The following is a 21,754-nucleotide window of genomic DNA, read 5'->3' on the forward strand; positions in this document are numbered from 1 at the left end:
AACCTCCCAGACACGACCATAAGAAGGTTCCAGTCATATCTGGGAGGTCTGCAGGGGGGTGATCTGGGGGTTCAGCATCCACGGCGCAACAAATCAGCAGATACTTAATCCTCGAATAAGGAAGCCCCACCTGTAATGGTCTGTTTGTAATACGAAAAAAATGACTCTTTGGATAAGCAGAGCTAGATCTAGATATGATCATATCAACAACTGCTGTAATACAAAGAGAGACCATCAGAGAGGTGAACCATATAAATGGTATTTGTCTCCAAATTGTTCTAGAACAGAGAGTTACAGAATGGTCTACACACGGCCATTTTGGGACAGTAATTATAGCCACATTGGTAATAAGGAAAAAGATGAACGTACAGATTTTAATTACAGTTGGGAAGAATTTTTTTACTTACTAAGATCCCCTCGGTCTCTTTTCATGCCTAAGCTTATCTACATCTAATTCAGTTTTAACAACTGCTCTGAGCTAAACTTTCACAAACCCCTATGGGAGACTCAGAACCAGACCTCTCCATCACACTGGCTTTCGGAAGAAATTAGACTTCACCTACATGAAACTTTCACAGTAGCTGGGGGGAAAAATTAAAACTTATATGGGATGACATGCAACAAGCACTTAAAAGCAGACTCCTCTCCATTTTTCCCCATAATTTCCAATACTTGGAATTGGGTTTTACTCACTGTAGCATCCTAGGAGAAATTGAGGGGGCCCCCATAAGGCAGATATGAGAGAGAGAGAGAGAGATGCTAAAGTGACTCAGATAACCCATGAGATTATATTTAATTAAATATTTTTTTCTCACCTGTCCTCCAAGAAGGCATACCTGCCGCCTGCCATTATCAGTTAGTCTGAGAGTGAGTGATGGCCTGAAATCACTAGTGAGTGTAATGTCTAAGAGGAATTTAAATCCAAATCTACTCAGTTCAAATCTGAATAGCATCAGCGGCAGATTGAGAGGTCACTGCAGAGGGAGAATTTGGGGTACCTTTCACACCAAACCTGCTGCTGCCACCACCTCCCTCCAACCTGCCACCAGTGCAAGCCACAGTATTCTGCTCCCCACTCACTCCAATGAGAAGCAGATCATGTTGGCAACCTTCAGTCTCGAAAGACTCTGGTATCGCGCTCTGAATGGTGGTTCTGGAACAGCGTCTAGTGAAGCAGATCATTGCCCTCCTTACTGCACTCCTTTTGTGCTGCTGTGAAACTCAGACATGTGGGACTTCCAGATTTTACAGCAATGTGCAAGGAGCACTGTAAGGCTTTTAGGTTTTTTGTGGTGCCGAGGCAGCAGAACTGAGAAAACATCAGGCGGCATTCTGGGTTGTGCCAGCCCTACCTGATTCTGACAGCAAAGACATGCAAGTTCTGCAGTTGCATTAAAGATCACTATGTTCACTCAGCTCAGGACTGGAATGCATATTGGAGGTTGGTGTTACAATGATGCATCCAGCCCAGAAATGGGAATTTACTGAGCCAGAGAACAAAGGCAGCCTTTTGGGACAGCCCATTAGTTGGTGGGGCAAAGCACAATGGCTTGGAACCATTTTTAAAAACAAACAAAAACCACTGCTTGGGGACCACTCCATCTCTTCTATATTGACCCTGCAATATTTGAAAAAGAAAGTGCAATTTGGAAGCGAATTGCAGAGTTTCTCACAAGGAGAAACATCTTGAAAATGTTCAGATGAACACAGGAACACGCAGAAGAAGTTGACATATACAGAGTCAGGCTGTTGGTCCATCTCTAGCTCAGTATCGTCCACGCTGACTGGCAGAGGCTCTCCAGGGTTTCAGACAGGGGCCTTTCTCTGCCTGATTCCAGATTGGACCAGTGATCTTCTGCATGCAAATCATGCACCTACCACTGAGGTACAGTCCCTATCCAAGACAAATACTTTTCTATAAGACAAGTGAAATTCTTCAGGATGTTGTGAGTATCTCTATCAGTGCCAGTGCCAGGTTGCTGGGGGCCCTGCACTGGGTCTCCATATAAACCTCTATTTACAACTGAAGATTCAGAGGTTGACCAAAGCATGTGGGCCCCTGGTCAGTGCCTAACCTCTCCAACCCTTGACGTCACCCCTGATCTCTAGTATTCTTCTGTCTGGAGCAGTGATTTTCAACTGGTGTGCTGCAGCACTTTGTTGTGCCACCGAAGGTCCACAAGGGCACCGCGGGAGTTTGCAGCACAGCAGTTGATAACAGCTGAAAAACTTTCCCAGGTTCTGTAGCTCTGTATCTAAGGCAAGTGTCTGTAGTAATGAATTGTCTGTCCCTCTTCCTCCGCCGGGGAGGAAGGAGGTTATTCTCTGCTGGGGAGGGACAATTTGTTACTACAGTTGTCCTCAAAATACAGCTGCAGAACCTGAAAGAGTCTCCTGGAAGCCAAAAGTGATACTGTAAGAGGCAAAGACCATAGAGAAGACCATAGAGGTCAACGTGCAATGAGAAGAAAAACTTTTGAAAATTGCTATCTGGAGACTCCAGAGGGAAGCAGTCATTCAGAACTGATTGAAAAACCCAGCCTCCCATAGACTTGAGCCAAATTATCATGGTACATGGGAGATCTGCTATTAGATCTCACAGACATTACTTTTAAATCCTGAAAGCAGCCACAGGAAGGGGAATGGAATTGGGGCAGTGACATGGGGGAGAGCATTTTATCATTTTCTTCCTGACATTTTCATGATCAATTCATCCCTAAACCTACTATAAATCATGGGGGGGGGGGGGAGGGTGTCAAGCACTATACAGGTAACTGTCTCCCTCCCTCCCGCCACAGCTAAAAGCAACATTTTGGAGAGGGGAGTAAATACTCTTAGGAAAGCAGCATTGGGGTGGAGGATTGTCATTCCTCTCCCCCAGTGCTGCTGCCCCAAACCTCCCTCTCCCCATGACTGCATTTTAAGTATTAAGAAAATGTTTAGATATCCATCTGATCACGGATTTCCTATAGTGTACAGCTTAGACACACACACAGTCCAAAAGGTTTTTTTTTTACTTCTCTGCTGGTCATCTACTGATTGATTGATTGATTGATTGATTGATTGATTGATTGATTGATTGATTGATACTTTATTTACGGTCATCCGACCAGCTGATCACAAACAACAAAACAAAATACACAGAATTAAAACCAACACCCTGTTACACATATGTAAAATCATAAAATCAGAGATTTACACACTCAATTTTCTTCCTTACCAACTGTGCAGCATAACAGAAGCGGGCAACCCTGAGTGATATATCTGAGTATACATCAGAAAGCAGAAAAGCAAGCTGCTCCTCCACCTGCATCCCCGTTTCAATACCGAAGATCGGGGAGATAAATTTAGGTCATCTACTGTTTTTTATTTCTTTCACAGTATATTTGTCATTGAGGATTCTCAGGTGCCAGAGGGTCATGGGAGAGAACTGGATGTCAGATGTCTTTTGAGATCAATCAAATATACACCAGCCTCATTCAGAGTGTGGGTCTCACAGACAATCCCCCTTCCTCAGAGATACAAAACTCTCCTGTGTTGGAGAAGTCCTGAATCACATTAGCCAAAGGGGGGAAAAAACACACCAAAATCTCCATAGGCGCTCTGGGGGTTATCCACATCCTGCTGAACTCAATGGCAAAACTCCCATTGACTTTAGTGGCAATGGCTTGTATCCTCTATCCTTGACAGCTTAATCTCCATGAAATTAACTGCATGCACTGATAATACACTTATGAGTAAGCTCTGTCTACAGGAGCCAAAATTAATGAAGATTATTAAGAAGAGGGGAACATTTCTTGGTCTCTAGGTCTGCAGCGTAATGCACATTCAGAGCTTGTTTTTTAAAGAAGGCACAGTTGAGTTGATAAGCTGATGCAATAAATGCTTTCATGATCTGGATGAATATGGCTCTCTTGGCCATTTTTCAGCTGTCCTTGCTGTCTTATGCAATTTGGTATCCTCTAAGTGTACAGCACTAAGAAACAATGTGATACTCATGATCAGAATAAGCGCATAAGAGCTCAGCGGGATCGAGTCAGATGCCCCTCCCTTCCCAGGAGGGAATTGATTTAACGGCATAAAGTGATAGTGACATGCTCAAACAAGGGGAGGAGAGAGAGATCTGGGTCAGTGGGCTTGATTCATTTTCCAAATGGAAACGAGGGATTTGCATAATTCATTCTAACACATTGCAACTAATGATAATGTTAGAGCTTGAATGGAAAACGCTTCAAATGTTAACTTCTTCAGCTCAACAAGTCTTGAGTCTTTTGAGTCCTGACCACCCTCTTTTACTCTGGGTCCCACTTAAGCCATTTATGCCCAATGTTGCATATATGCAACAGGGACCAAATGTGTACATCTGTGGGCTGGGCAAAAATGGGTTAAAATTGAAATTGCGCCTTGTTCCAGTCTCTATCCAACCTTTCCTCTGCAACTTTACAAGGCAAAACAAAGTTGCCCCAAACCAACCATTATCTTGGGTAAAAGAGTAGTCAGACATGGGAATGGCTCACCTACATGAATAGGACCTTCAAGGACCAGTGTCTTCTGTCAGGGATAATGAGATTTGAAGTTTTCTAGCACTTGTAATATTACAAAGATAAGACCCAACATTACATCATCTTGGGGAGGGGGAAAATGCCTCCAGGAATAGGTTCACAGAATCATAGAGTTGGAAGGTATCTAAAAGATCATCTAGTTCAACCCCCTGCCTGTAGCAAGAAATCTTCCTACAGCATCTCTAGCAGGTATCTGTTGAGCCTCTGCTTGAAGATCTGCAGTGAGGGAGAGTTCACCACCTCCCTTGGCAATCTGTTCCACTGTCAAACTACCTTTACCGTCAGGAATTTTTTCCTGATGTCTAATCAAAATCTCCTCTCTTGCAGTTTGTATCCATTGGTTCTAGTTCTACTCTCAGAGGCAGTTGAGAACAAATTTCTCTCTTCCATATAACAGCCCTTCAGGTATTTGAAGAGTGCTATCATATCCCCTCTCAGCCTTTTCTTCTCCAGGCTGAACATACCAATCAGAGTTAGTAACTCCTCACCTCTTAGGTTAGCTTCTCACCTCTTGTTATCCACACTTGCAAAATGAGGGTTTGCTTGAACCCTGGATACAAGCAGGACTGACTGGGAAGTGGACAGCCACATTTCCACCAAATAGGTTTTTGAGAGTTCTGCCAAAGGGTCTAAAAGCCTTATCAGGTTGGGTGACTCACACATCGTCATCACCCTAAAATCTTAAGGGACGGGCTAGCCAGATTGCCACCTGATGTTGCCCCTTATCTGCCACTGCTGATGCAGGTGCTGTTACATGCCACCCCAAAAAACCTTTGTGAAGAAGAATTTAGTCAATGACCCTACTCCCTCCAGCACAATCCTTTTCAACAGAAAACAGGAAGTACAGGTCATGCTGGGAGCTCCCAGTGTGTTTTCTTTTAAAGGGACCACAAGGATGTAGCAGGGTAAGTGGACAGGGAAGAGGATTGCTGCTGTATGCACAGATTATCTTTAAAGGAACCACATGCGGTAAGAGAGTAAGAAAGTGGCTCATCTGCTTCCCACTCACTTTTGTGGTCAGGCACAGTATATGGAAGTGAGGGCACAATCCTAACCAGATCTACTCAGAAGTAAGTTCTATTGTGTTCAATGGAACTTACTCCCAGGAAAGTGAGGTTAGGATTGCAGCCTGAATGATCTACAAGTAAAACAGATACATGTACAACTGGTGGATTAAAACATTTCAGCCTTTGTTGGTTGGCTCTTATTCACTCTCTCTCACTCCCATACTCTTATTTTCTGAGTCTCTACACATTTTTACATGGTTCATTAGTTCTTCCAGTGCCTGCACATGACTTTCAGTCTAAAAGAACTGAAAAGGTTAGAGCAAAAGGTTGCAAAATAACAGTAACAGTTTTTCAGTTCCGACATGGACAGAGTGGTTCACGCACTGACAATATATGTGTGAACAGAAGTGGTAGCTGACATGGCTTTCCCATCCTAATGGAGACAAAAGTAGGACGCAGGGCAGCATCAAGAAGCATTTTTCCTAATATGGAAAGCCATAAGGTCATTTTTTTATTTCTGTCTTTGAGGAACAGTTGAGTTTCCGCATTTTCACAGATTTAACACTGAAACAATGCAATACATTGAAACAAAGGAGGTTTTTTTGGTATCTGGTTTCTCATTTTTGCCTGAAATCAGGGTTCTGTGCATCTTGAATTCTCACACTATCTCACCAAAAGAAAGCACAGCCATCACCTGGAATGAACTCTCAAGACAACGGTATTATTGTTAGCTACATCTCTGCCCCACCCATTCTCCAAGGAGCTCAGGACGGCAGGCAAGATTCTCTATTTTATCTTCACAAAACATTTGTAAAGTATGTTAGTTTGAGATATAGCAGCTAGCGCAAGGTCATTCTTGAGCTTCCTGTTGAAGCAGGTATCTGAACTCAGGTTTCCCAAGTCTGACTACTACACTGCACTGCCTCTGCCAACTGGATTTTAAAGATTCCAGTTCTGAAGAACCATGGAAGGTGTGCAAAAAGGAGACAAAGCATTTCATCAAGGCTAGCAAATTTTATTCGCCACCAGCTTAAATTATTCATCGTTAAAATAGTTATAAACTATAGTTTAAACAATAGTATAGTTTATAGTTGGCCCGTGGCGTCCATGGAGGTCCCATTGCTGGAACCTCCATGGATGCTGAAAACCCACAAATAATCAGTGCATCTGAGCCATTAGAACACCTCCAGACGTGACCATAGATCGTGTCCAGAGGTGTTCTGAAACTGCAGGGAGGTCACACACAGCCTCCTTGCACCTCAGAAGGCCTACTTGAGCCTTCTGAGATGCAGGACACAATCCTAACACCTTATGTCAGTACCTTCCAGCATGGGCATAGCGGTGCCAATGGAACGTATGCTGCACATTGGATGGCACTCACGGAGGCCTCCCCAAAGTAAGGGATGTCAAAGTAAAATATGTCAGAAGGCCAGATGCAAGGGAGGGCACCAGGATGAGGTCTCTTGTTATCTGGTGTGCTCCCTGGGGCATTTGGTGGGCCCCTGTGAGATACAGGAAGCTGGACTAGATGGGCCTATGGCCTGATCCAGTGGGGCTGTTCTTATGAATGTTTGTTCCCTTACCTTGGAGCTGCATTGCCCTTATGTCAGTGCTGGAAAGCACTGACATAAGGGGTTAGGATTGCACCCGCAGTTTCGGTTTAGCCAAAATCCAGTTTAGCCAAAGACTAGAAGTAAATCTTTTAGTCTTTTGCCTCAAATTTAGGAATAATTATGCCGGACTATCATCCGAGGATTATTGATATAATTTTATTTATTAAAATATGTACATCCCACTATTTCATATCGGAATTTGAGGACCCAAGATAGCTTTCGGCAACATTTTAAGGGCAGTATCGTGAAAAATAAAACAAGGAGAAAAGAACATAAAACAGTGCATGAAATTTAAGGAAAAGCAGTGTATATAAATTACACACACTATGAAATTGTTTCCTTTGGAATGCCCCCCATGTGCAAATTACAGTCCAGCAGCCTGTGAACTCTCTCTTAGAGTATCAACGTTCATTCTTCACAGCTCCTTCAGTTTGGTTGCTGTGATGCTGCTTGCGTTACCTGCCTGTTTCTCAGATACCTTTTTAAGAACCTGGAAAAATAGCGTCATAAATTGTGACTACAAGCCTCTCAAAATGAACGCACAGAGAATGTACTTAAACAACCTCATTTCATTCTTGTTATGTACTTTTATTGTAGTATTGTTTGGTTTTATCTGCATCTTCTGTACCAGGGGTGCCCAAACCCTGGCCCTGGGGCCACTTGCGGCCCTCGAGGCCTCTCAATGCGGCCCTCAGGGAGCCCCCAGTCTCCAATGAGCCTCTGGCCCTCCGGAGATTTGTTGGAGCCCACACTGGCCCAACACAACTGCTCTCAGCATGAGGGCAACTGTTTGACTTCTTGTGTGAGCTGTGGGATGAGGGCTCCCTCCACTGCTTGTTGTTTCACGTCTGTGATGCAGTAGTGGCAGCAAAGGAAAGGCCAGCCTTGCTTTGTGCAAGGCCTTTTATAGGCCTTGAGCTATTGCAAGACCTTCATTCATTCATATAAGTTCATCTTTAATATATTCATTTATGTAAACTTATGTAAATTTATTCAAATTTTAAATTTAAATTAATTCTTTCCCCCCCCCGGCCCCCAACACAGTGTCAGAGAGATGATGTGGCCCTCCTGCCAAAAACTTTGGACACCCCTGTTCTGTACAATGATGCACTGGGGTCTACTATGTGCAGTTTAGGGGGAAATAAAATCTACTACAGAAAAAGCATGAAAAATTTCATTCCATGTTAGAGAATATGCTTTAGAATTCCAGAGTTCACTATAAAAGCAATACAAACTCTGGATGGTGAGTTAGAGGAGAATGAATCATGGAACTTTTGACCATATAAAGTGTATATTAATCATTAAATATCTAGATAGAAATTGTGTCATCACCTTCATATGTGCATATGTGCTCAGCACTATGTACAGTACTCACAGTCCAATCCTACCTAAACCCTGGCACAGTCTTCACTGCATCCCATGGGGGAGTTTTGGGTGACTGAAGTCTCTTCGAGTAAGGGGACATTTGTCCCCTTTCCCCAGGGCAAGCCCCAGCAGCAGCTATAGGTCAACTCAGACCTGTGTCAATAGTACTAGTAGCGGAAGTCTGCATTGACCCGGGAAGGTAGATGAGGCCTGGGAAGGGGGTTTGGATATGGCTGTCACATTCCCTGCCCCATCTTGTCTCCTTTCCACCCTCCCCTGTTCCACCCTGTACACTGGGCTTACCTGCTCTGGCAGGCCTCTTGATGTCCACCAGTGAATGCAGGACAGTTCTGGGCTTCCCACTGGTGCACTGACAGCTTGTGCTATTGTAAAATGCCTTATAGCTACTTTACAGCAGCCTGAGGAGTGGAATGCTTGTTTTGCAGATGCTAGTTTTATATAGCAGGGGTGGGCAAACTTTCAACTTTAGGGATCCTGGACCTTTGACAATTGTATAGAAGAGGGAATTTCAGGAGGCGCAGCTTGCCATCTCACAGATGACAAGCTGCACCTGCTGAAATTCTCTCTCCTATACAATTGTTAAAGGTCCAGGATTCCTAAAGTTGAAAGTTTGCCCACCCCTGTTATATAGGACTAGACTGTCAGATTGGCAGTGGCTACCCAAGGTTTCAGGCAGAGACTGGTCACTTCTACTTGATCTTTTCAAATTGAGATGCCAGGGACTAAACTCAGATGCAAAGCATGTGCTCCATCACTAAATTATAAACAGTGCTATTAAAAACAACACGGGGTTTCATTGTTGATAAGAAGGTTTCGTTGCATGTGTTTGTGTGTAATATGTAGTTTGGCCCTAAGATTACAGGTGCCTCTGGTGCCAATGAAGGGAGTTCAACAATCCTAGGTGAAGGATGACTAGAAACCACTGCCTGGGGCAGTGATATCACGGCATCATGAGACATTGTGACATCACACAATGCTGTGACTTCACTTCTGAGTTCAGAGGAGGGTGGCGGGGGCTTTGCAATGTGACTGCTGCCTCTGTTCCTTTTCTAGCAGCCTCCCAGCAGATGTTTGGCTTCTGCTGAACCACTGCAGACCCCAGAGCACAGCACTGAGCTTGGAGGTTTGCAGTGGCTTGACAGAAGTCAAGTTGAGAAGTCAAGCTTGAGAGTCAGCTGAGAAGTTGCTGCTAAGTGGCACCCTCAGGTGGTGCCCAGGGAACGTGCCCTACGCGCCATACTCTAGATCGGTGATTTTCTACCTTTTTCGTCTCAAGGCACACTGACAAGGTACTAAAATTGTCAAGGTGCACCAACAGTCTTTTGACAATTGACAAGGCACACTGTACTGCCAGCAGGGGGCTCACATCCCCCAATGGCCCTACTGATAATTGATCCTCCCCCAAATCCCCGCAGCACACCTGTAGACCATTCATGGCACACCCCATGTGGCACAGTACAGTTGTTGAAAATGGCTGCCCTAGATATTCCTCTGCTAGAAACCCATCAGCATAATTTAGTGAAAATCCACACAAAATGCCTTATGTTAAGTATGTTAATTAACTTGTCCTTGATCAAAAGCAAAGAGGTAAATTTCATCAAGCACAAGGTCAAATGAATGATCACATTAAAACATTGTTCATGTAAGAACTGTATGGAAAATAAAAGCTGATTTGGAGCTAAATAGATGCAATTATTTTCTGGGGTCTTAACTGTCAGAAAAAGAATTCTTTAGAAACACACAGGAACACTTGTGTACTTATATCACCAAGGTTTGGCTGAGTGGAAGGCTGAGTGGTTGTGAAATTTTTGCAAAAGGTACCTTATCAAAAGTGGCCTGTCTTGCCAGGATTTCAAACTGTAAGCTGGGGGTACAGGTGGGGAAGAGAGAAAGGCCCTACCCTTTACATCTATTACTCTGCAAATTGATTGTGCCAACCAGCCAATTAACAAACGGACAGACATCAAAATGTCTTCCACAACTCAATGCATTAAAATAAGCTTTTAAAAAATTTCTAAGTTTCAGAAAGCAAACAACAACAAACAATAACAACAGCAGACTTGCATATTCAACTTGATTCAAAAGAAAACTGATTTTCCACTTTCCTTTCGGAAAGCTGAAACTTGCACTTTGTGAAATGCAACATTATTGGTGCACGCAAAATCGAACTGATTAGCAGAAACTGCATTTCAGAGACCAAGCCTATGCATGTCTACTCAGAAGTAAGTCCCATTAGAGGCTTACTCCCAGGAAAGCGTGGATAGGACTGGGCTGTCAATTATTAGCCTTCGTTCCCCATACCCAACAATGCCGGCAGTTTTTTTTTTACTGTTGCAGAATAGAACACCAAGCGCATTATGATCAAAATATCAGTGTATATTTATCTTGCTGCTAAAAGGAAAGCATACCATATTTGATATCATACAAGATAAACCCAAGTCTGCTACACTGTGATTTGGCTTGTATTGCTTTTCTGTCCCGTGGAAGAAAAAAAAATAAACCCTTCTGTTAGAAAACCATTTTTTTCTGCCAACACAGCATTTATTCAAATGAGGTACTTAGACGAATACTTACATGTTATGCTATCATACACAGACCACAACCCTATACGTTTATTTTTCTCTCTTTGCCCTTTACATCTCTTCCTGGTATTAATTCAAATAAAACAGACACAAAATGTGATTGGGGAAGATGTTTCTGCAGAAGCTTTTGTTCAGGATTAAAGTGACTGATGGAGAACTGAAATCTGAAGTGACTGCAAATACAACTATAGGAGTAAGGAGGATACAGGAATTAATAAATTTTTCTGGTATTGATAGTCACATAAGTAGCACTTGTGCTTTCAGTTTCAGCAGTTCTTGGATATTTTAAGTTAAAGGTTCTTAGTACAACTGAACCAAACTAACTGTGCATGAAATACAACCTAAAAGTTCACATGAAAACTAGTTTAAATTGTCATATTATATGCACACATATTTACTGCAATCCTATACACACTTACCTGGGAGTAAGTCTCATTTAATTCAATAGGGCTCACTTCTGAGTAGACATGCATTGGATTGCACTGATACACACACAGAAAAAGAAATATTTAAAAAGAATGATATACAATATCATATAGCCCTATGATCTTGCAAGGATTTCTCTACAAATATTTCAATAATTCTGTTTCCCCTTCTTGCCTGAACCTTTTTATCCAGTATGTATACAATTTTAAAAGTTGCATAAAAGGAAATTGCACTCAAATTCTCACACACCAGAAAACGTTCCAAAGCCTCTCTGCATGCCTGAGAAAAGGATACTTCTTGACAACATTCTATCATAAGAATATAAAGAGAGTACATTAAATGGAGGGGTGCTTAGCAACCACATCTTAAGATTTCCCATATGCAGGTATTGCCAGAATGATACTATTAAAAATGGGCAGCATGACTTGTCTTTAAAAGGAAGCAACATTGCAAAGCAATAATCAAAACTGGCATGAAAACTTTACAATCCCAAAGGCAATGTCTAACTTTTCTTGGGGGGAGGGTGCCTTAATTGTAAGAGTCCATCAACTCTGGACAACTTAGGAAAACAGGCTCACCTGTACTGGGTGGTACCAGCTGTGAGGACAGGTGCAATCCGACCACCATTCCCCGCCTGCCCCCTTTGCCTTCCCTAAGGTTTTAGGGGGGCTTTTCTGTGCATTGTCCCACGACGTGCTACACTTAGTCCTGGGTTGAGTCAGAGTCAGACCCGGGGGTCCAGAAGTAGATGATGGCAATGCCTGCGGATGATAGCAACGCTCCTGGGAGTTCTGCTGCCAGCCACAGGTGTAGTGGGCATCCCTGGGTAGCGCAGGCACGCCTCTGGCAGAATCAATCCCTTCGGACCCCCTGCAGCAGCTGTGCTGCCTGGGAAGGTATGTGTTCATATTGCACAGTTGTCTGGTTCTTTTTTCCCCCCTCTTCTGTTAGCAGATGCAAAGTCCTGTTTCGGAAGACCCTTCAACTACCTTTGACAGCTGCTATAAGTGGTGCATCGTGGGAGCAGGGAGGAGAGCTGCACAGCATCATCTGCTGGCTAGTAGCTCTCTGTCAATAGATGACTCAACTCACAGAGCAACTTGACAGCATCCTTGCTCCAGGCAGAAGCAATCAATGCTCTACACAGCTGGGCTTACAAGGCTGAACTACAAAACCTCCCCTTGTTGGGTAATGGGGAAAAATCATAGAAGGAATAAATTTCTTTTTTAAAAGCCTGTACAATCCAGTTTTTCCTCCTCCTCCTCCCAGCCACAAAACACAAGCTTGCATTTGGTTAAAACAGATAGGCTTGCCAATCTCCCCAGCAGACCTCTTCCGTCTGGAAACAGAAAAGCTAGCTTGGGATAAATTGAGGTTAATAAATACATCTCCTCCTTTCCCTGGGAAAGAATTTGTAGTAGACTGAGCTCGGCTAAAAACAGACCGCTTGTGCTATAGAACTCCTAAGAGGAGAAGCTGGGGGGAGCACCCCACCATTCACACACAAATTTATAATGATGGTTTGCAATGTAAAAGGCATGATATAAAAAGCATAAAAAAACAGAGATCGGCAACTTGAAAAGTCACATATTCCACTACTTAATCTTTCATACTTAATACTTATTGCATGTAACGGACAGTGAAATGGCCACTGATGGAGGCCGTTCTAGACGTCACATGGCAGTTGATCCCAGCTGAGCTGACGGAAGCTCACGGTCTCACCTCTCCCTCTTTTAAGGAGGGACTGTGGCTGTGTGGTTGAGAACATGCTTTGCACGTTCTCAGATGCAGAAAATCTCAGGTGTAGTTCTTGCCATCTCCAGGTGGAGCTGGGAAAGCTCCCTCCCTGAAACCCTGGACAGCCACTGACAGCGCAGGCAGTACTGAGCTAAACAGGCTTATGGCAGCATGCAGCAGCCATTCTCAGTGGGTGCCATAAGGCCTCCTGGGGAGCCCTAGCACATTTGAAGGGGGGCACAGACTTGGTGTTCAAAAATTTTATGTTTATCTGTTCATGTTGTATCTTTCTTTGATGGGGGGGGGGCTGGAATCTGAGAACAGCTCCTAAGGTTGAGAATGGTTGATCTAGAACAGGGGTGCCCAAACCCTGGCCCAGGGGCCACTTGCGGCCCTCAGGGACTCCCAATCCGGCCCTCAGGGAGCCCCCGGTCTCCAATGAGCCTCTGGCCCTCTGGAGACTTCCTGGAGCCTGTGCTGGCCCGACACAATGTTCGACCTCTTGTGTGAGCTATGGGACAAGGGCTCCCTCCACTGCTTGCTGTGATGCAGCAGTGGCAGCGAATGAAAGGCCAGCCTTGCTTTGTGGAAGGCCTTTTATAGTCCTTGAGCTATTGCAAGACCTTCACTCATTCATACAAGTTCCATCTCAAATACATTCATTTATGTACATTTATTCAAATTTGAAATGCAAGTTAATTCTTTTTTTGCCCTGGCCCCCCGACACAATGATGTGGCCCTCCTGCCAAAAACTTTGGACACCCTTGATCTAGAACATATGCTTCTAAGTGGAAAGAGCAACCAGAAATGTACTTAAGAATACATACAATTCTTAATGAGAATCAAGGTGAACTTGGGCTTAGTCTCATTTTGAAATAAACTTCTTTTGAAATCTGTGTTGCTGAGTTCATTCACAGTGTTTCACAGTACTCCCAGTACAAAGTATATTGTTGGGTATGAGCCCAAGTTATTTTGGAGATGAACTGCTGGGGATAATAACTACGTATCCCGACTGTTTTGGGGTATTTTCGATGTTTGGGATTTATGTGGGGGGGGGGGAGCCAACCAGAACTTGGCCAACAAACCACATCAGGGGCCTCTCTTTAGCCCCTTCAGAGGCTTTAAAACTTGACTCCCATTGAAAGAGGGTCCATAACGTATTAAATCCTAGTTTAAATCCATGGCCTCTTTAATTAGGTGATAGGACTTGAAACAACCTCCACATGAGATCTTCACGAGCATGACCAAGTTGACAGCACTAGGCAAGATAGACCAATGAACTGAGCTGGCATTAAGCAGTTTCAGACCCAGCAAGGGTTGGAGGGGCAGGTGAATATGAAACTGACCTCAGCTTTTATTCAGTCCTTATCCTCTTCCCAAGTCTGCTGTGGGGCAAAGGCCTCTGAGAAACTATTGTAACCCACTTTACAGTTTTTTTCCTGTGCTTCTTATGTGAATAATGCATGTCTCTCTTATGTCGCCCTGACCTTCCCAGAAGCCACAGATGAGTAAAGAGGAGCAAAATGAAAATGCTGCAATTTACACTGAACACTGAAGCATCTGGGGGGAAGGGATATTTTATGTCGCTCTTATCCAACCGTAAGCTTAAAAGGTCATAAAAACATAGGCTATGGGAAATGGATAACACCACCCATAAGAAAAACCTTTTCGCAGGTTTTGGGCTGCTTGGTTAGGAAACTTCTGAGCACCTAACCAGACAAATTTAGAGGCTGCATAGCTTATAGGGTTGGCAGTAACGTTTTAAAATAAACAAACAATGGAATTCAAAGTGAATATCAAGGTTCTTCCCAAAGAGAAACATCTGAGATTTTTCAAGGGAAGCCAAATGAGCTTCTATAAAACAAGTTACATTTCCCATGGAGGTTGTACATAAGATTTGAGCTTTTACTGGGCCTTAGAGCGTTTGCTTAGAGCGTGGGCCTTAGAAGGTCCAAGCATTTGTGGCATGCCCCCTTTTTAAAAACTCAAATGCCCCAAGGCAGTATTCTTGCCATTTGTTATGGCAATGGTCATCTTTTTGCTTACATTGTCCCATAAAAAAGCTGCATTCCGAGGGATGTGGATCCACAAAATGGGTTCCTCCAGAACAGTGGTTCTCACACATTTAGCAACCGGAACCACTTTTTAGAATGAGAATCTGTCAGGACCCACTGGAAGTGATGTCATGACCAGAAGTGACATCATCAAGCAGGAAAATTTTTAACAATCCTAGGCTGCAATCCTACCCATACTTACCCAGGAGTAAGTCCCATTTACTACCATTGTTAAAAGAATATACATAGTAGCTTGTTAAGAGTACAGGTTTGTAACATCTCCCCAAATGCAGTCACATACCATGGCAGCATCAAGTCTAATATATTAAAAATAAAATATTGAATATATTCTGATGTTCTTAATGAAACGAATGGGGACCCACCTGAAATTGGCTCATGACTCGCCTAATGGGTCCCGACCCACAGTTTGAGAAACACTGCTCCAGAAGATAGCTGCATTCTGGAAGCTCTTGTGAAATGCTACCATGAAGTAATATGTGCATTGTTTGTATACAATGACAACAAATGGTGGTTCCCCATCATTCTGCAGTCCATTTGTTTTGGAAAGAACAGGGCTCCCATTTGTATTGGGTTCCATTCTCTTCAAGAAGGAATGCACTTGCTTAGCGTGAAAATGATGGCAAGCTTGCCCTTTGGACGTGGTCTCAGCTGGTTTGGTCTGTGACCTGGATTCAGAATTAAACATACTAAATTGTGGTCCTTTAGTGAAGGGCTGGATGGTGAACTGTTCAAAAGTTCACCAAGTGTCACCAAGCAATAAAGATAAAATATGCCAAACCATCCTGTATATACCAACTCCTCAAAGCACTCTGATTTAAATTAGAAAAATCAGAGCATTTCATTCCACCATCACTATCAGAAAACATGTGATTCTAGAGAAAGGATTGTAGAATTATAATTCTACATAATATAATTCTACATATAATTCTGCATCATATAATTCAGTAAGGGGTGTGAATGGATAACTGGGCTCCCCTTTATACATGATATTCTTCAGCACCAGTGAATGCATTCTGCTTTGAGAACGGAGGTTTGCTTTTAAATCACTTTGAAACTATTTGTAGTACTGAAATGGTCTCATTTTGCACTGATGCTAAAAGAACCTGACTGGATGGGTTCCGGAAGAATTATATCTGGTTTGATGAGGAATAACCCACCACATGCATGGTTGGTAACAACTCCCAAAGGCAGAGTTATAATTAGCAGAGGGGGGGAAAAAGGAAGACAGCTATATCCAGGAAGGAATCAGTTCAGTCCTTGGATTTCAGTTCAGTTTTAGACCCACTGGACCCTAAAAGCATTAAATCTCAGCACAGCAGCTGTACTATTTATCTGTCATAGCTATAGAAGTGGAAGTTACCACCAGAGATGTAGGTCATCTAGTCCAACCCAAAGCTATAGGACAGAGAATCCTGGCCAGGATTCAGAAAGATCACTAACTCATTCTGAGAGCCTAACTTGTTCTTCCTGAAACACACAACCTCATTACACCACATGACAACTGATCACCGCAAGTGGGAGAGCATGTTTCTGAATACTTTTGTTCACGGACAATTCTCTGCAAACAGAAAAAAACAGAACATTGGTAAAAAGCTGAGATAAAATCTCTCCCTTGATATTCTACATTTTTTTTTTTCTTTGCAGGGAGCTGTTTTATGTGAAGGAGCATTCAAAATTGGAATCACCCACCAGCAGGGTGGGTAGACCTGGACTTGGAGCCCAGGTCTACCTGCTGTGTAGACCTGGGGTCCCACTTGTGCTTATTGCCTCTGCGGTCATTTGCTGGGCGGGTAGATCTGGGCTCTCACCTGGACTTGGAGCTCAGGTCTACCTGCTGGGTAGACCTGGGCTCCTGATTGAGCTTAAAGCCTGTGTGGCTATTTGCTGGGCGGGTAAAGCTGGGCTCCCACTTGAACTTGAAGTCCAGGTCTACCTGCTTAGGTAGACCTGGACTACTGACTGAGCTTATAGCCTACATAAGAAGAGCCCCACTGGATCAGGCCAAAGGTCCATCTAGTCCAGCTTTCTGTATCTCACAGTGGTCTACCAAATGCTTCAGGAAGCACACAAGACAGCAAGGCACAACTTGTGTCCTGGTGCCCTCCCCTGCATCCGGCATCCTGAGGTAGCTTACTTCTAAAATTAGAGGTCATACATACCCACCATGGCTTGTAACCTGTGATGGACGTTTCCTCCAGAAATATGTCCAATCCCCTTTTAAAGGTATCTAGTGAAGTGAAGATGCCATCACTACATCCTGTAGCAAGGAGTTCCACAGACTAATTACACGCTGGGTAAAGAATATTTTCTTTTGTCTGTCCTAACTCTCCCAACACTCAATTTTAGTGGAAGTCCCCTGGTTCTGGTGTTATGTGAAAGAGAAAAGAGTGTCTCTCTATCCACTCTATCCTTCCCCTGCATAATAGGAAAGTTCCCAAACTTTTTTGGCTGGTGGCTCCCTTGATCTACTGGGTCATCAGCCATGGCTCCCCATGAGGGCTACAGTCCTATACATTGTACAGGGCAGGGGGTTTTTCACCAGGATTCTGTGGCTTCCTGCCTGGTTTCCATGGATTCTCACAGAGCCACATCTCACAGTTGAGGAACCAGTGGTCTAAGCAAAAGATTTAATATCCAAGGTCTTTCTGTATATGGCATACTATGTTTGATATACTACTGACTGGGCAAGAAATACCAATTAATTTGGGGCGAAATGTATCCAATTGTTAAAACAAATGAAGTTTGTCCACAAGCTGCTCTAAAATTAAAGCACGATTGCCAAGGCTACATCATCCCAGACTCTACACAAACCAAAAATAAACAACTAGACAAGTTTGCTCTGGGCTGAACATGCATATGGGAAACAAAGACACATCTGGGAAAGTAAAAATTATTAATCAAGTTCTGAAAGGAAAAGCTAGGAGCAGTGAGAAAGCTGGGCTACAATGGAACAGATTTTCCCCACGAGCCAAACAAGCAAAAGAGATGAAAAGTAATTGAGTTCTAATAACTTCACCGGAATACAATTCAGGAAATAGAATTTGTGCTTATTTCAGTCTCTCAAAATGTTCTTACTATGGTGCGGAAGAAAAGAAATAAAGAACATAAGATAAGCCCTACTGGATTAGACCAAAATGTGCACCTGATCCAGCACCTGGTTTCCACCAGGACTCTGTGAAGGTCAGAGATGGATGGCAGGGCAGGAGCAACAGTTAACAACTAGCACCCCACTTTCTGCTCTCTGGCCTCCCAGAGTGTCACGCAGCTGTCAATGGTTCACAACCAGAATTAACTGCGGTTACGTCATTACCTTACCACAATTACTTCTGGGTCAGATCAAGTGGGGATGGCACTTCAAGAGCTGCCCTGGGGTGGTACAAGCAGCAGCTTCCCTGCTACTAGTGGGGTTTAAAAAAAATATTTTAAAATAATTGTTTCCAGTATACAGCGAACACACAAACCTAAAACTGTTCAGCAGTCTGAACAAAATCTGGACAATTTTTAAAGACCGATTTATTTTATTTTATTTTATTTTGAACCCCATTTTATTTTGAGCCCCAATGAAGGCTTGGGGCCGGGGTATTTAAGAGGCTGCCTTCTTCCATACAATCTGGCTTGTCCTCTCCGGTCATCGGAGAGGGCCCTTTTGTGGGTGCTGCCACCAGCGGAGGTGAGGGGGTTGACAGCAAGGAGTAGGGCCTTTTCTGTAGTGGCACCAGTTCTATGGAATTCCTTCCCTCTTAGCTTACGAACTGCTCCTTCCTCAGAGGCTTCCCAGAGGGGCACTCACCGCAGGCACTCGCCTAAAAGTCAGTCCCACAGATAAGTCGAGGGTAGGCTTTGATTTAAAAATCATGGGATTTTCTACAACCCTCGGATAAGTCGGGGGTTAAACTTAGGGGGGTGTCTGACTAATTTTGTCTGATTTTACCCGAGGCAGATCCTGAAAAATAACCTACCAAATTGTTGCCTAAGAACTGTACAGTCACTAATTTATTTAAAACACAGTATTAAAAAAACGGTATACATAGGAGCAGGAGGTCTGGTCTAGAGGGTTGAGCCTCCGTTTGCCTGAAGATAACATCCACAAGGTCGCCAGTTCGAGCCCACCGGCACCGTGCGACCTTGAAGCAGCTGACAAGCTGAGCCGAGCTATTCCATCTGCTCTGAGTGTGGGAGGATGGAGGCCAGAATCTGAAACCAGATCTGAATGTTGTGGTTCTTGAAAGATAGAACCTTCTTTCAATTGTAAAAATCCGTACAGGGATTTAAATAGCCTGCCTATGTAAACCACCTTGAATAAAGTCTGAGGAGAAATCTGACAACCAAGAAAGGAGGTATATAAATACCTGTATTATTATTATTATTATTTACATACATAGTATGTATACATCCATACATACATACACTATTTTTAATACTGTTTTTGCTATACTATGTATACATACATACATAGTATACATAGTATGTATACATAGTATAGTAAAAACAGTATTAAAAATAGTCTTTAATTTATTAAAAACTATGATCTATCTCATAGATCAGGGGTGCCCAAACCCTGGCCCAGGGGCCACTTGAGGCCCTCAAGGCCTCTCAATGCGGCCCTCAGGGAGCCCCCAGTCTCCAATGAGCCTCTGGCCCTCCGGTGATTTGTTGTAGCCCACACTGGCCCAATGCAACTGCTCTCAGAGTGAGGGCAACTGTTTGACCTCTCGCGTGAGCTGTGGGATGAGGGCTCCCCTCCACTGCTTGCTGTTTCACAGCTGAGATGCAGTAGCGGCAGCAAAGGAAAGGCCAGCCTTGCTTTGTGCAAGGCCTTTTACAGGCCTTGAGCTATTGCAAGACCTTCATTCATTCATATAAGTTCATCTTTAATATATTCATTTATGTAAACTTATGTAAATTTATTCAAATTTGAAATGTAAATTAATTCTTTTTTTCCCCGGCCCCCGAGACAGTGTCAGAGAGACGATGTGGCCCTCTAGCCAAAAACTTTGGACACCCCTGGCATAGATCATAAGATACATTTTTATTCACTAATTTTTAAAATTGTATTCTTAACAACCATTTGTAAACACTATCAGGGTAAGGCTACAATCCCATCCCCATTTTCCTGGGAGTAAGCTCCACTGACTTTAATGGGACTTACTTCTGAGTAGACAAGCCTTGGATTGGGCTCTAAGTACACTGGAAACAGCACTGTCGTAAACAAAGGGGAGTTTGGGAGTTTAGGGTTCTTGGTTTTCAAACCCTAAAACCCTCAAGGCCCCTTGCCCAGTAGTACTGCCACCACCCTGTACGTGCCAGTGCCTCAGTCCAGGGACACTGAGAGCCTCTAGGCCTACCCCTTGCAGATACTACCCCTTGCAGGCGCTGAGCTCTTTTTAATCAAAGCCTCAGTCCTCAAGTTACTAGACCTCAGCGGGTACTTGGTAGCTTGCTGAACGGCTAGGCAGGATTCTAAACCTTTGTCCCCAACAGACAGTGAAACAACTTAGTAAAAGATATTTTAGTTTATTAAGTACATAAGGTTACACACTCTACAATAAGGCAGCAAATGCTAGAGGCATAAACATCTAGGAAACATATCAGCAATAAAATAATAAAGTTAGCTGGCTATCTCTATTCATCCCTATCTCTCACCTGAGTCAGTTACTCTTGTAGATCTCATAGCTCCAGGGCTACCTATGGGGCCAGGTGCCCATGACGGACAATGGAGCTCACACGTGTGCAGGATGTTGCACCCAAAAAACTCTGTTCAAGAAGGATGCCCCCCCACACACACCCCCACTCATTATTATACTTCTTACGCTAATAGTACTGAGGTGACTTCATACTTATTAGACTGTCCAATCAGAACCCTTGAGGAACAGAACCTCCTCGAAGTTGGCCTGGTTGCAAACCCTTCATAGTTCTTACCCCTCCCAACTGGAGATCCACAGCTGCACTCCGTCACCCTTGATAAGGCGCCTCTCTGTCTGCTGAGGTGCTAAACACTCCAATTGATTGTAATTCTTGTTATCTGTCCTTCTTGGCCAGCAAAGGAGAGACAACAAATCCTTTTGTTTCTTTACTCACATTCCTGCAGCTGGGAACTGCTAGCAACTTCTCTGTTACACTGCCTTAGTTTGGTTCAGGCTTCTCATGCCAACCTAGGCCTAACACGTTCTTATTCATGACAAGCATACCAGTAGAACCATTAATCAAATCCTCCTTTAAAGTGCCTGGTACCTTAAGCCAAAGGCTCTACATAGAACACACAACTGGGAGTGTGCAATTCAGTTTGCAGCAGAGAGACAATAATAATAATAATAATAAAACTTTATTTTTATCCCGCCCTTCTCCCAAAAAGGGACCCAGGGCGGC

General features: G+C 43.5%; 1 protein-coding gene across 6 annotated transcripts in view; it reads right to left on the bottom strand.

Moving 5' to 3' along the window:
- The window catches only part of DLG2 (discs large MAGUK scaffold protein 2), a 1,048,787-nt gene that overhangs the window by 351,430 nt on the left and 675,603 nt on the right, over positions 1 to 21,754 (bottom strand). For 4 of the 6 annotated variants that reach the window (XM_066618866.1, XM_066618865.1, XM_066618864.1 and 1 more), the window contains exon 1: positions 12,155 to 12,484. The exons of the other annotated variants lie outside the window; for them this stretch is intronic. In XM_066618866.1, coding sequence (XP_066474963.1) covers positions 12,155 to 12,484 — 330 coding nt within the window. Of the gene's footprint in view, positions 1 to 12,154; positions 12,485 to 21,754 lie in introns of those variants that run through there. 6 annotated transcript variants of the gene reach the window in all.

This window comes from Tiliqua scincoides, chromosome 3, assembly GCF_035046505.1.
Source record: "Tiliqua scincoides isolate rTilSci1 chromosome 3, rTilSci1.hap2, whole genome shotgun sequence".
Taxonomy (NCBI): domain Eukaryota; kingdom Metazoa; phylum Chordata; class Lepidosauria; order Squamata; family Scincidae; genus Tiliqua; species Tiliqua scincoides.